This window comes from Eurosta solidaginis, chromosome 2 (assembly GCF_040869045.1).
Source record: "Eurosta solidaginis isolate ZX-2024a chromosome 2, ASM4086904v1, whole genome shotgun sequence".
NCBI classification, from domain to species: domain Eukaryota; kingdom Metazoa; phylum Arthropoda; class Insecta; order Diptera; family Tephritidae; genus Eurosta; species Eurosta solidaginis.
Window position 1 is genome coordinate 11,038,734 of NC_090320.1, and position 16,200 is coordinate 11,054,933.

A 16,200-nucleotide genomic window follows, 5' to 3' on the forward strand; every position below is an offset into this window, starting at 1 on the left:
GCGTGGGCCTTAGTTCTATAGGTGGACGCCTTTTCAAGATATCGCCATAAAGGTGGACCAGGGGTGACTCTAGAATTTGTTTGTACGATATGGGTATCAAATGAAAGGTGTTAATGATTATTTTAAAAGGGAGTGGGCCTTAGTTCTGTAGGTGGATGCCTTTTCGAGATATCGCTATAAAGGTGGGCCAGAGGTGACTCTAGAATGTGTTTGTACGATATGGGTATCAAATGAAAGGTGTTAATGAGTATTTTAAAAGGAAGTGGGCCTTCGTTCTATAGGTGGACCCCTTTTCGGAATATCGTTATAAAAGTGGACCAGGGTTGACTCTAGAATGCGTTTGTACAATATGGGTATCAACCGAAAGGTGTTAATAAGTGTTTTAAAAAGGAATGGGCCTTAGTTCTATATATGGACGCCTTTTCGAGATATCGCCATAAACGTGGACCAGGGGTGACTCTAGAATGTGTTTGTACGATATGGGTATCAAATTAAAGGTATTAATGAGGGTTTTAAAAGGGAGTGGCCCTTAGTTGTATATGTGAAGGCATTTTCGAGATATCGACCAAAATGTGGGCCAGGGTGATCCAGAACATCGTCTGTCGGGTACCGCTAATTTATTTATATATGTAATACCACGAACAGTATTCCTTCCAAGATTCCAAGGGCTTTTGATTTCGCCCTGCAAAACTTTTTCATTTTCTTCTACTTAATATGGTAGGTGTCACACCCATTTTACCAAGTTTTTTTCTAAAGAACGCGCGCAAACCAGAGTGCAGTGCGAGAGGTGTAAGGAGGTGTTGGCAACAATCACAGATAAATCCCTCGCGCCAGCTGAAGCGGGTGCCAGAACAAAAAATGTGCCAGTCAAAACGAAAAACAGGCCAAAAATTTCGGTAAACTTTAGTTTGACCTACAACTGTAGAATAGCGTTCAAAAATTATGGGAAAAAGGATAAAAATACTTATTTTAGTCTAAATATTATTAGTTCGAAGGCGGAGGGTAAATATTATTTCCCATTCAAAAGTTATCACTAAAAACAGGTTTTGTAAATATGAACTCCCGATGCAACCAGTCCATTTTGATCACAGAACCTGGGACGCCAGACATGTAGGATAAGCCCTATTTATTAAATAATGTTAACTGTTATATCATAGGTCCGATTTACTGAAATTTCGAAAGAATATATGGTTTTCACTGCGAGTTAAATGCGTTACAATATTTGACTAAGTAATTTAATTGAAATGTAAATTTTACTTAGATTTGTTTATATTTAACTCTAACTAGTGGTATTATTGTAAAATAAGTTTAAAGAAATAAATATTTTACAACTATCATTTTATTAGATGATTGAAACTATAATCGCCGAAATTTATGTCAAAAATCCTCATTTTCAGACCTATTCATTTTTGTTTGGAGTGGCATCATTGATAAATGTTATAAAAAATGTGCATTTTGACAGCGCTCTCTCGAAACAAATTGTTGCAAATCCGTTCATCTATGGAGTATACTAACGCCAACTACATCAACAATAATAGTGAGCAAATGAGTCAAACAGCGGCAGCTAATACACTTGCTGCTCTTCTTACAGAGAACGCGAGTATTAATACTCTTATCACTGATCTAAAATCAGTTAACGACAACCTGCAAAAAAAATGGATAGCATGCTTGATTGTTTTTCCGTATTACACCGAAGTATAGCACAGAAGACGAATTGATAACTGCGCTGGCAAGTGAGGTCAAAGGACTTCAGGTCTTACTTACTGGTTTTCTGAATGAAGTAAATTTAAAAAATTTAAAAATGCACCCCCAAACAAAAACAATAACATGTCTGCTTGCAATGCTTTTATGCCATCATCGCCTTCCACTTTCTCGGCTATTGCTGCTGCCAACGTCGCATCTATTGCAAGTTGTCCCAACAACAATGCCTCGGTGTCGGCATCTGCATCACATACTCTTCTTACTGTGCCGTATATTTCTGATAACTCTGCGGTCGATCTTCTCTCTGGCGCTTCTACCTTGACTCCGATCTCTCAACATTCTAATAATATAGAAGAGGCAACTGTTGTTAACTTGCATACCACCAAAGCACCTCAACAGTCTGACGGTAAGCAAAATAATCATATTACTGCGCGTCACATTAATGGTGTCAACTTTAATAATCGTGTGGTTGGTCGAAATGCTTCAACAGAGCTAGAAGTAGCCGTAATTAGAAAATGGGTGCATCTGTCTTCGTTTAAACCATCGGTGTTTGAAGATATGATTGTTGATTATGTAAAGAAGCACTCTGGTATCGATGATCAATTTATTTCTTGCTACAAATTAGTTAAGAAAGACACCCCGCTTCAGAATCTACGGAAGATTAATTTTAAACTGGGTGTGTCTCCCGAATTCTACAGTTTGCTTTTAGATCCCAACCTATGGCCAACTGGGATAAACGTCCAGCCATTTCGTAACGTCCCAAGGAACTGAAGTGACCGACTTAAATAACAGCTTAGTTAATACTCCTTGTCTTTCTGATTATAATAATATTGATAATCTTAAGCTTCTTAAAATTTATTACCAAAATATCTCTGGAATGCGTACTAAGGCTAAAGAAGTATTTTTATTCACGTCTCGGTGTGAGTTCGATGTTTTTGTGCTAGTTGAAACATGGTTAACTAGTGACTTTTTTGATGCAGAGTTTTTTGATCCGAATATTTTTAATATTTATCGTAAGGATAGGGATGCGCAAAAAACAGGCTGTAGTAGGGGTGGGGGTGTCTTAATTGCGGTAAAACGTGCGTTAAGGTCGTCAGTCGTCGCTCTTGGAAACGCAGATTCGCTTTTAGATCAACTGTGTGTCCGCATCTTCGGCACCTTTGGTAGCTTGTTTATCTGCGTATGTTACATTCCGCCTAACAGTTCTGAACACTTATATGCACTACATATCAATAACATTTTACGTATCTATGAAAACCATGAAGGTGACCACTTCTGCATACTGGGTGATTTTAACTTAAACAAGATAGTCTGGTCTGACCTGCTTATGAACGGTGTCTTAACTGCCTCTAATGCTAGCCTTCCACATGAGATCCATGTTCTAGATAGTCTTTCCAGCATTAATCTATCCCAAATTAATTATATTCCCAACATGCTTGGTAACTTCCTTGACCTGTTATTCATTGATGAGAACTTGATCTTTCAGTTACAAGATTGTAATTTCCCTATCTGTAAACCTGATATGCACCATGTGCCGCTCTTTTTATCCCTTCAGTTTTGTACATTTCCTACAATCTACACATTCGATTCCCAGTCTTTAAACTTCAGAAATGCTGATTACGGTTCTTTAAATGCAATCTTCAACGAAATTGATTGGAGCTCTATTTTTCTTTCGCGTAATGTTGCTGAGTGCTATGAGATGTTTCTTGAACAAATTTACTTGGTCTTAAACTCTAACCTAAATCTGATCCCTCCTCGGAGACATAAGTTACCTTGGCATACGAGAAGGCTTAAAAGACTGAAGAACAAACGAAATAAATATTATAAACTTTTCATGTCCACAAACGATTTTAGCTTCAGAGAAAAGTATATCAGCCTTAGTAAAGAATTCAATGAACTTGATAAAACTCTCTATAACAATTATATATCTCGGTACGAGGATGAGTTAAAGTCCAATCCCAAAGCATTCTAGAACTTCATCCGTTCTAAGAAAGGATGCTCGAATATTCCTAGCTGTATGACTCTGGATGGTCTTTCCTCCTCTTCTCTGCATGACAGCGTAACTCTCTTCGCTGATTTTTTCAAGTCCAATTTTGTAAATGTTGCTGGCGTTGGCACTTATAATAATTATTTCGGTGATTATCTTGGTTCACATTGCGTTGATTTTGGAGCACTTTGCATCACTGACTTGGATATACAGAATGGTATCTCTGCTTTAAAACTGTCTTATAAAAATGATTCCGATGGCCTCACCTCTCTTTTCCTTAAGAAATGCTGCTCATCCCTAGCTGTCCCTTTATCTCAGATAATTAACCTTTCCTCCGGTATTTTCATCGACAAATGGAAGGTGAGCTCTATTACACCCATCCACAAATCTGGTAACAAGAATGATGTCAGAAATTACCGTCCAATCTCAAAATTAACCACCTTCTCAAAACTTTTTGAAAAGGTTGTAAAAGATAAGTTATTCTTCGCAGTTAAAGAAATTATTGATCCCAACCAACATAGTTTTGTCTGTGGCCGTTCCACCGTAACCAATCTTGCGGTTTTTTCAGAGTACTGTTTGCCGGCCTTTAAGAGTGGATCTCAGGTGGATACCATTTACACCGATTTCTCTAAAACTTCGATACAGTCTCTCATGATATTTTATTACACAAGCTTGAGCTCCTTGGTTTCCATTCAGTCTTTCTTCTGTGGTTGCGATCCTATCTCACGAACAGAACAACGTTTGTAGAAGTCGATGGTACTGCGTCTTACTCTTTTGTGGTAACCTCCGGAGTACCGCAGGGTAGTATTCTAGGCCCGCTTCTTTTTGTTTTGTTTATCAATGATATCCGGTCCTGCTTTAATCACTCGCAATTTCTTCTCTATGCTGATGACTTGAAATTGTATTCTAGAGTTACCTGCGTGGCTGACGCGTATCGGCTTCAAAATGAACTCAAAAATCTTACTGATTGGAGTCTCAAAAACAATATGTTGCTTAACATAAAACAGTGCTTTCACTTAACCTTGTCGCGTACGCGTAATCGTATAAATTCAACTTACTCGATTCTTAACACTCAACTGTCCTCAGTTGAGGTATTTTCTGATCTAGGCGTTCTATTTGACTCTGGTTTTACCTTTGTCAGTCATGTGAATACAGTTATCCCTAAGGCCTTTTCGAATTTGGGCTTTTTGAAGCGTTATGCGAAAGACTTTAAAGATCCCTATACAAGAAAATCCCTTTTTACTTGTCTTGCCCGGTCTAAGTTGGAGTACTCTTTAATTATCTGGAACCCATTATATAGTTCTCATTCGGACAGAATCGAGCGTGTACAGCGTAGCTTTACTCGCTTTGCTCTCTATCCACTTCATTCCGTCGATCCCTTTCCATCCTATTCTGCACGGTGTTTGCTCATAAACTTGAAATCTCTCTCTAGTAGGCGCACAATCCATTCGATAATGTTCATTTTCGACATTGTTAATGGCTTAATTGATTGCGTGAATCTGCTCGATCAACTTTCCTTCAATGTCCCAAATCACATCCTACGTTCCCACTACCCTTTCCATCTTACTACAGTTAAATCTAATTACCACTATCTCGCGCCCATTACTAGGGCCGTCACTGAAATTAACAATATTTACAAACCGCTTGATCTCGATTTCGCAATGCCGAGATCCCAGTTCATCGATAAGATTACTTCATTTTATTCCTAGTACTAAATTCCAGCCAATTTAGTCAGTAAGTAATTTCTTGTACATTTCTAGTCTGTAAGATATTGTTATCATAGACCGAATAAAGAATAAAGAAAGAAAGAAAGAATCTAAGCCTCTACCAAATTTCACAGGGATTGGTAAATGGCATAAAAAGTATCCTAGACAAATTAAATAAAAAGGGCGGAGCCACGCCCATTTTGAAATTTTCTTTTATGTCTGTATTTTGTTGCAACATACCATTACTGGAGTTGAATGTTGACATAATTTGCTTATATACTGTAAAGATATTAACTTTTCTTTTAAAATTTGAATTAAAAAAAAATTTTTTTTTAAAAAGTGGGCGTGGTCGCTCTCCGATTTTGCTAATTTTTATTAAGCAGACATATAGTAATAAGAGTAACGTTCCTGCTAAATTTCATCATGATATCTTCAACGACTGCCAAATTACAGCTTGCAAAACTTCTAAACTACCTTCTTTTAAAAGTGGGCGGTGCCACGCCCATTGTCTACAATTTTACTAGTTTTCTATTCTGCGTCATAAGTTCAAATCACCTACCAAGTTTCATCGCTTAATCCGTATTTGGTAATGAATTATCGCACTTTTTCGATTTTTCGAAATTTTCGATATCGAAAAAGTGGGCGTGGTTATTGTCCGATATCGTTCATTTTAAATAGGAACCTACATACCAAATTTCATCAAGATACCTCAAAATTTACTCAAGTTATCGTGTTAACGTACAGACGGGCGGACGGACGGACGGACGGACGGACATGGCTCAATCGAATTTTTTTTCGATACTGATGATTTTGATATATGGAAGTCTATATCTATCTCGATTCCTTTATACCTGTACAACCAACCGTTATCCAATCAAAGTTAATATACTCTGTGAGCTCTGCTCAACTGAGTATAAAAACACATCACATGACAAAGTGCTTGTGTTTTGGCTTCGGTACTCAAAATAAGTTTCGAATTTTAACGGGATCCGGTTACGAATTTGCCATGAGCGGCACTGGACTGCATCTCATCCCCGCATCCTTAATTGCTATAACCACCGATCAGGCAACTTAAACTTGGGGCCTTCATCGAGCTTCTGACAGAAAACATCTGCTCGAACTTTCCCGTCCAACTTCGACCCATCCGTGAATCAGTTAACTACTTCACTGCCCCATACTTATTCCGTTCCCCACTCCTCTCTCGAGAGGATGACCGTTCTGAACCTGGAATCTGTAAGTATCCCTGTTGTTATGCTCAAATTATCTTCTAAAGATGCATCGCTGCGATTAAAATCCAATACGGTTTTCTAAGAAATGCCTGTTATTTCCTGAGCTCATTTTTAATTTGTTGAGTTCCTATTGCTGTAAAGGCTTCAGTTTGTCTCTTTTCTCCACTCCTTTGTGTGCCGTATCCAAAACTAGTCGGATGCCGGGTGGTGTGCTAGCTGCTTGCGGATTCAGTTTCTCCACAGTCCATAACTCTTAAGGATTTTTATCTAGGTCGAGGATGTTGTTTCGAGTGCGATCGGTCCATTGCTGCTAAGTATAAAGATGCTTCCATTTGTAAAGAGAAACCTACGCTTTTAACAGTGGCATCCCTATGATTCAGTCCTGTTGAAACTGTTATACGACCGTGGTGACAAGTTGTGGGTGGTCGCATCTATTGAATGGGGCGAGGAATTTTTTTTGGACATTGTGCCAGCGCGCTGCCCTCAAGTGGCCCAACAAAACCAAGCTAATCCTGCTCACGTTAATTTTATTGGCCGATTCTTCGATGGTTTAAAAGAATAAAGAATATTGTTAGCTCAACAACAACATGCTGTCATTTAGGTAGCCACGTTGCAAGTTTATCTCTGCGCACAAACATATGGCGAATAGAACTATCTAATAGATGTTCGGGAACCTTTCAAATAACATGCTGCCCAGTCTCAGTGAAACCTTTCACCCTGGCTGTGTGCTCCACTACAATAAGTAGTATAGAGTTGTTCGATATGTCAAACAAATTCTGAATACATTCTGAAGGGTGACGAGACCTTGGCCATGCATCCCCATGACTGGCCCACGATGCGCCTACACTCCTGTTTTCTTCGAAGTAACTTGGAATCGAAGGTGAAGCTGAGATAATTAGCTGAGGCCATACTCTTCAAAGAACATAATTTTTAATTTGAATACAAAAAAACGGGTGCACCTCATTATTCCGAAAAATTCATAATCCCGGCAAAACACAATTCAGACATAACGAAATCCTGGCAAGAAACACCGAATCGCGTTGTCGGTGTTGTATTGTTTTTTTTTTAAGCGGTGCCGAAGGCCGGCTACGCAGAAAGGTGTTCTGCGCAGAAATACTGTGGATCTCGTAGCCGATGTTGGATTGGTTAGGGGTTATTTTGTTGAAGCGAGGCCGATGGCAGATATATCTTAAATGGTACAACAATACCGAAGATCTGTATTTTTTATGAAATCACGTGTTCCAATTTACGTGTTGTAGGGATTGAAGGTCGGGGTTTGGGGGTTATGTTGGGGTTATGCATTCTCGGGATTTGGTCGTATCGGGACTATGTCCGATTTTGTGTTTCGGGATTGTGATATACACCCAAAGAATATGTTTACGTGGTATAATATTGTAAACATTGTTTTTAAAACAGTACTATTTGTTTAAAATTTTAGAAATGGTATAAAAGGGAATACAAATTTAGGTAGTTTCAGCAGTTTGCTAAGGTTCAACCTTTTGACAAAATGAAATTATTCACTATACTTTTCCTATTAGCTTTGGCAGCACTCGTTGCTGATGGTAAGTTTTTATTAAATTTGATGAGGATTTTTATAATTTAATTTTTTGTTTTCAGCCAAACCAGGGAATGGTAATTGTTTCGGGTGTGGTGGAAATGGCCAGTCGGGTGTTGGCGGATCTGGACGTGGTGGTGGCGGACCTGGAGGTGGTGGCCAGTCGGGTGGTCGTGGATCTGGAGGTGGTGGCCAGTCGGGTGGTCGTGGATCTGGAGGTGGTGGCCAGTCAGTTGGTCGCGGATCTGGACGTGGTAGCCAGTGGGGTGGTCGCGAATCTGGACATAGTGGTATTACTTTTGGAACTGTGGGTCGTATGCTTAGTCCTTGAGACTGTATGTATTCTGGAAATATTTTCTGAACTGGTGGTCATCCGTCTGGAAAAAGCTTCACAGCGATGAACTCAACTAACTATAACTACTATTCGTATAATTTCTACTTTTGAATATGATTTATTAACGCCTAAACATACCTAAATTAAAAGTTTCCTACACTTGATCTGTAACTAAAAAATTGCTTTTTTAATAAAAAATATGAATAATAAGCTTTCTGTATTAAGTTATAACTTCTTGTTTTTGCTTGAAGGATGTGCTTTTGAATAGGCTCCATTTGAGTGGAAATTTATATAGATCAACTAAGTAAAAAATCTTAAACTTTGAAGTTACGCCTACCACCGGGTGCCCCAATACAATACCTAGTGATCCGTATACTGCATTAAAAATTATTTTCACTACCCACATAGAGAGGGATTGGAAAACACTCCACGCATATGAGGAAGCAAATCAGTTGTTTGCCTTTGCGCTGAACTTTGTTATTATTTATTTGGTCGCTGTTTTAATTTAAGTTTACAATAGAGGGGTTTCAATCCACAGCTTCACAGCAACTCTAACACAGTTATCAACGTGAGGTGAGTCCAATTCAAAATATATGTAAGGCGCAATAACCTTCGACAAGATTTAAGGCCGGACTTCACTTCCTATTTGCGTCCTGCTCCTTTTAGTTTTTCATACAATTTGGAGGGACGGGACCTGCTCATTTTATGTCGACTCCGAAAGACATCTGCAAGGCAGATGAGTTTTCACTAAGAAGCTTTTGATAGCAGAAATACACTTGGAGTGCTTGCCAAACACTGCCGAGGGACGACCCTGCCTAGAACAATTTTCTTCTAATTGAAAAAACTTGTTTCTAAAATTTTGATGTTGCTTTGCCCGTGGCGTGAACGTAGGATCTTCGGTGTAGTAGGCCTACCTAAGCCCTATTACAAATATGAATATACTAGCCGATCTGGTTATAGTACGCACAAATATGGTTCTATTATTATGATACTATCTGTATCATTTCTAATATGTAGTCCCAACACTACGCAAATATCGTACAGTTCCCCGTCTACAGCTGGCATCAACAGGAAACAGTCCAGATACTTAACAACATGGTAGTATTGAAGGCAATGTGGGAGGCGGTTTTCCTGATATTGATTTGCCCGGTTGTTGTTGTTGTAGCAGTGCTTCGCCCCACCTAATAGGTGCGACCGATCACAAATTGTCATCAATATCCTCTAACGGTTAAACGGTTTTATTGAAAACAATACTTACATGAAGTAATAATAATACTAAAAGCTAGAAAATAATTAGGCAGGTCTTAGGTACTACTCATCACACTCCTCATCAATCTAGGGCGTTGTTCAGACAATTAAATTAAAGCGTTGGACGCGTTATTTTCAAGTTTTTAGTCTTTATTTAATTGCCTATTATTTCTCATTCTATTTAGTTCATTTAGTGACTCATTATTACAAGGACTCTTTCCTGACAATTTGTTACAATCTAAGTCCTCAATACACAATCCTTCCAAAGACTTTACTCGACTCTGCGCCACGTATACTTGTCCCTCCTCCAACTCCAAAATACTTTGGTGTCACTTCTATCGGACTGTATGTAATATCTGTTGCAAATATGAGCCAAATCGGACATTATTGGTCGCTTTCTATTCATGTATGTATTATTTGTCCCAAATATGGACCAAATCGAACCAAAAATACGATTTTTTTGAATATATCGATCTTTGCGCCACATATCGGCGATTTTTTTCATATGTCGCTTTCTATTCTTGTATTGTAACGAATTTACTGCAATTCCCTTTAATTGCAACCCTTCTGCTAACGTTCGAATCACTAAACTGTTGAATAAATAACACCAATATTGAATAATGGAAAAATGGCCTTTATTAAAGTACTTCACAATAACACTCCAACTATTTTCAAAATAATACTGCTATTGCTCGCTAGATAGCGTCTTAATCGAAACTGATTCGTGATGACTCAGCCTGTGCCGCTTTTATACTCTTCGGTTTCCTCGTTCACCCATTTCTCCTAAGGTCTAGTAATTTCGTGAACCTGAACGTATATTTGCAATTTGTATCCATATGCGTGTGTATATGTGAGCGGCTGATGATGACATGCGCTTGTGAGTATCTCTCTCTGTTGCCCCGCACGCATGTGTGCAGACATAATGATTAATTTGTTTACGTACATACAAGTGTAGCAGCTTTCTTTATTGTTGTTGTGGCTTTATTTACTTAGTATCAGGTTAGTGATGGGAATATCACTTAGTGTCACTAATATTCATCACACTGCCCTCCACCTAAGTCTGATCGTCCCGATCAGACAAATCTCTCGATCTAACCGCTGCTAGCCTCTCCAATAAACCACCTTTCTGTTTTGTGGTTTCCCAATTGTTTGTATGCGGTAGATGACATCACTGATCCTCTTCACAACTCTGTACGGGCCTTCCCAACTGCACCAAACTTCGGATGGGACACCTTTCCGCCGGTGAGGGTTGTATAGCAGTACCAAATCTCCCTCCCGGAAACCTTCCGAATTATTTTTCTTGTCGTACCTGTGTTTCATCTTACTACTCATTACCCTGGGTTGTTCCCTCGCACTCTGTTGTTTGGTCAAATGAAGAACTACTTCGCAGAGCTTGATCTTGACGGATTGACTTTGCATTATCAGTATCGCCTTGACGTTTCACAATAGTAGTGCGCGCTGGCTTGAAACCACCCTTACATTCTTTCTGGAAAATTCTTTCCTTCGTTTTAGTGCGTCCGTTCGGGGTTGTCAATGCCATTGTTTCTCTCGCAGGTATCTTTGATTTTGTTTTGTTTGGCCCATTCGTTCCAGAAACCTTTACCTTTGACTTCCGTGGTCTTTGTCGAGTCTTCTCCACCAGTATCCGATTACTGCTGAACCCTTTCTCCAAACTAAAGTTAAGTGGTATATCCTGGTTCTTATAGCGCATAATCTTTCTCCGCATATCGATCCTGATGTCATGGTCATCTAAGAAGTCCACTCCCAATATGACTTCATCAACGATCTCCGCCACAGCGAATTTGTGTAGAACCATGACCTTCCCAATTAGGACTTCACATGTCACTTCTCCCTGGACTTGGTTATACTCGCCTGTTACCGTACGCAACCTTGCTCCAGGTAACGGTTTTACTCTCCTGTTGACTAAATCAGATCGAATCAAGGAATGAGATGCGCCCGTATCTACAGTCAGTACACGCTCCTTGCCATCCACATTCCCTCTTACGGTAAGACTGCTTGATTTCCTTCCAATTTGGGACACAGATATCACAGGACATTCAATAGCTGGAGCTAGCTCTCGATTTTTACATCTGGCACGCTCTTGCTCATCTCCTCCAGCTTTGCGTTTACCGCCACCCAAGTTGGAACTACCAGGACCAAGATCGCAATAAAGTGCAATGTGACCGGGCTTGCCGCATTTGAAGCATTTGATAACTCTTTAACTCCGCTTTTGCGATCCTTTCAGCGCCTCCAATATTGCGTCTACCCACTCTGGTCTTTCTACTTCCACACGTCGTGCTTTGAAAACTGGCTTACACAGAAGCGACGCTGCTTCCTGAATCAGAGCATGTGATACCGTTTCTGCGAATGTTGGCTTTGGGTTTGCGTATGTAGCTCGCTTTGTTTCAACGTCCCTATGCCATTTATAAAACTCTGGATTTTTACCCTTTCCGCGTATTCCACGGGTGCGTCAGCATTTACAAGATGAGCCAATCTTTCAATATCTGAAGAAAACTCCTGCAATGTTTCATTTGCTTTTTGGTAGCGGTTTTCCAACTCAATTTAGAATATCTGTTTTCTATGCTCGCTTCCATAACGTCGTTCTACAGCAGCCATCAATGCTTCATAACTGTTCCGTTCGTACTCTGGAATCGTCTGTAAGATTTCCGGTGCAGGCCCTTTCAATGCCACGAGTAGTGCAGCAACTTTATCTTCCGCATTCCAGTTGTTCACTGCTGCGGTTTTCTCAAACTGTAGCTTAGGGACCTGGCAAGGAACAGAACCGTCAAAGGATGGTGTTTTTACCTTTGGATTACTCGCTGAAACTGCTGGACAATTTAGTTGTAACTGCTTGATACGTCCTCTCAAAGCATCCACCTCGGCCTCGATTTTATCCTGTCGACCACTGAAACTGGGTTAGTTTTTCTTCCATATTCGCTTCCAGTTTAGATGATATACGGACTTCCTGCTCTTCCAGTTGTGTGGAGATCTGAGATGATATCTGTACTGAAATTTGTGCCGACATTTTTGAAATACACGTTTCTTGTGCTTCAATCTTTGATGTTATACGTGTCTCCTTCGATTCCAGTTGAGATGACATTTGGGATGACATTTCTGAAATAGGTGCCTCCTGTGCTTCCATCTTGGATGTTAAACGAGTATCTTGCGATTCCAGCTGAGATGCCATATATGTCTTCTGTTCTGCCAGTTGACATGACACTGTCGTTGTTTGAGCAGATATTGCAGCTAAAATCATGTTCAAGTCTGTGCTCTGTGTTTTGTTGTTTCCTCGCCATCAAGATGAAAGTCATAATCTTCCACGTCAATTCCTTCTAATTCCATTGCCTGTCTTAGTCGTTCCTGAAGTTCTAGTTTAATGCCGGTTGTATTCAACCTACGGCTCCCCAACTCCTTCTTCAGTTGCTGGATCTTCAATTCACTTAACTTTGGTATGACCAAGTTGTATTCGAAGTCTTCGGAATTTATTCAACAATTCCTCTTCTGACACCAATTGTAACGAATTTACTGCAATTCCCCTTATTTGCAACCTTTGTGCTAACGTTCGACTCACTAAACTGTTGAATAAATAACTCCAATATTGAATAATGGAAAAATGGCCTTTATTAAAGTACTTCATAATAACACTCCAACTATTTTCAAAATAATACTGCTATTGCTCGCTAGATAGCGTCTTAATCGAAACTGATTCGTGATGCCTCAGCCTGTGCCGCTTTTATACTCTTCGGTTTCCTCGTTCACCCATTTCTCCTAAGGTCTAGTAATTTCGTGAACCTGATGCTTGTTTACCCTATATACATGTATATTTGCAATTTGTATCCATATGCGTGTGTATATGTGAGCGGTTGATGATGACATGCGCTTGTGAGTATCTCTCTCTGTTGCCCCGCACGCATGTGTGCAGACATAATGATTAATTTGTTTACGTACATACAAGTGTAGCAGCTTGCTTTATTGTTGTTGTGGCTTTATTTACTTAGTATCAGGTTAGTGATGGGAGTATCACTTAGTGTCACTAATATTCGTCACAGTATTATGTGTTCCAAATATGAGCCAAATCGGATATCATAGGTCGCTTTCTATTCATGTATGTATTATGTGTTCCAAATATGGACCAAATCGGACCACAAATACGATTTTTGTGAATATCTCGATCCTTGCGGCACCTAGCGGCGATTTATTTCATAGGTCGCTTTCTATTCTTGTATGTACTATGTGTTCCAAATCGGACCACAAATACGATTTTTGTGAATATCTCGATCCTTCTTATTATTGCATTATTATCGGGTTCTGAACTATATTCCAAGTTTCAAGCTTGTAGCTTATCGGAAAGTTACTTACATTTCAATTACAAAATTCGTGCCAGCCAGCCAACCATCCAGCCTGTCAAATCAAGCTAAATAAAACCGTTTAAAAAACGGTACTTATTGATGTTCAACAAAATATTGATGCATCTTATAATCCCAACTTTCAGAATCCCAAAAAAATCATTATCCCGACAAAACACCGACAAGAAACACCGGATCGCATTGTCGGGTTTATATTTGTTATTTTGTTAAAGCGCGGCCGAAGGCAGAGATGTCTTAAATGGTACAACAATACCGAAGATCTGTATTTTTTTTTAGGAATCATGTTCCAATTTACATGTTGTAGGGATTGAAGGTCGGGTCTTGGGGGTTATGTCGGTGTTATATATTCTCGGGATTTGGTCGCATCGGTACTATGTGTATCGAAATTTTGTGTTTCGAGATTGTGATATACACCAAAAAAATATATTTATATACTATATTATGTCATACAGTTGTTTTAAAACAATAGTATTGGCTTAACACTTTAGAAATTGTATGGTATAAAAGGGAACACAAATTTGGGTAGTTTCAGCAGTTTGCTAAGGTTCGACCTCTTGACAAAATGAAATTCTTCACTATACTTTTCTTATTAGCTTTGGCAGCACTCGTGGCTGATGGTAAGATTTTATTAAATTTGATGAGGATTTTTATAATTTTATTTTTCAATTGTTTTCAGCCCAACCTGGGGATGCGAAACAGTGTGATAAAGGTGGCCAATCGGGTGGTGGCAGAGTTAAAAGTGATGGCAAGTCGGATTATGGCCAGTCAGGTGGTGGCGGAGTTAAAAGTGGTGGCAAGTGGGGTGGTGGCAAGTCGGGTGGTGGCAAGTCGGGTGGCGGCAAGTCGGGTGGTCGCGGATCTGGTGTTGATATACCTTATATATTTTTTAATAATTGCATAAATTAAGAGTTTCCTACAGTTGATCTGTAACTAAAAATTCATTAGTTCTTGGTTTTTTAATAAAGAAATGTGAATAATAAGCTTTCTGTATTAAGTTATAACTTGTGGCTTTTGCTTAAAGAATGTGCTTTTCAGTAGGCTCTATTTGAATGGAAATTTATATCGCACACCAAGATCAACTAAGTAAAAAATCTAAAACTTTGAAGTGACGCATACCACCGGGTGCCGCAATTCACTACCTAGTGACCTGTATTCTGCATTAAACATTATTTTCAATACTCACCGAGAGAGGGATTGGAAAAAACCTTGACGCATATGAGGAAGCCAGTCAGTTGTTTGCCTTTGCTGAACTTTGTTATTATTTTTTTGATCGCTGTTTTGATTTAGGTTTACAATAGAGGGGTTTAAAATTTTCAATCCACAGTTTCACAGCAACTCCAACACAATTATTAACGTGAAATGGGTCCTATTCAAAATAAATGCAAGGCGCGACAACCTCCCACGAGATTTTAGGTCCAGCTTTTCTTCCAATTTGCGTCGTGCTCCTTTTAGTTTTTCCTACAAATTGGCGGGACGGGACCTGCTTGTTTTATGCCGACTCCGAACGTCATCTGCAAGGCAGATGAGTTTTCACTAAGAAGCTTTTCATGGCAGCCAAACACTGCCGAGGGGCGACCCTGCCTAGATAAATTTTCTTCTAATTAAAAAAATTTGTTTCTAAAATTTTGATATTGCTTTGCCCGGGGCGGAACCCTAGGATATTCGGTGTGGTAGGCCTATCTAAACCCTATTCCAAATATGAATTAGCCGATCCGGTTATAGTAGTCACAATTATTGTTCTATTATTATGATACTGTATGTATGTAATATGTAGTCCCAACACCTACGCAAATATCGTACAGTTCTCCCGTCTAAAGCTGTCAACAGGAAATAGTCCAGATACTTAATTCCTTCGGGGAATCTCTTTATCACTACAACAAAAATAACAACAACAGCGGTAGTATTGAAGGCAATGTGGGAGGCGGTTTTCCTGATATTGATTTGCCCGGTCCCTGGTGTCGGTGATTTCCCCGGTGGTGGTGAGCTTTCTGGTGTTGGTAATCTTCCTGGTGCTAGTGATTTCCCACGTTTTGGTGATCCTTTCGGTATCGGTGATCTACCGAAAGCATTGTT

The 16,200-nt window shown here is 39.5% G+C and overlaps 2 protein-coding genes across 2 annotated transcripts; both read left to right on the forward strand.

Annotated features, from left to right (window-relative positions):
- Positions 1 to 8,085: 8,085 nt before the first annotated feature.
- Positions 8,086 to 8,743, forward strand: LOC137241971 (uncharacterized). The gene is made up of 2 exons (XM_067769345.1): positions 8,086 to 8,185; positions 8,241 to 8,743. Exons 1-2 carry the CDS (start codon positions 8,131 to 8,133, stop codon positions 8,507 to 8,509), a joined length of 324 nt encoding a protein of 107 aa, XP_067625446.1. The 5' UTR covers positions 8,086 to 8,130; the 3' UTR covers positions 8,510 to 8,743.
- A 5,841-nt stretch (positions 8,744 to 14,584) lies between these two features.
- LOC137241972 (eggshell protein-like) lies at positions 14,585 to 15,128 on the forward strand. Its single transcript, XM_067769346.1, has 2 exons — positions 14,585 to 14,744; positions 14,804 to 15,128. Exons 1-2 carry the CDS (start codon positions 14,690 to 14,692, stop codon positions 15,031 to 15,033), a joined length of 285 nt encoding a protein of 94 aa, XP_067625447.1. The 5' UTR covers positions 14,585 to 14,689; the 3' UTR covers positions 15,034 to 15,128.
- The last annotated feature ends 1,072 nt before the right edge of the window (positions 15,129 to 16,200 follow it).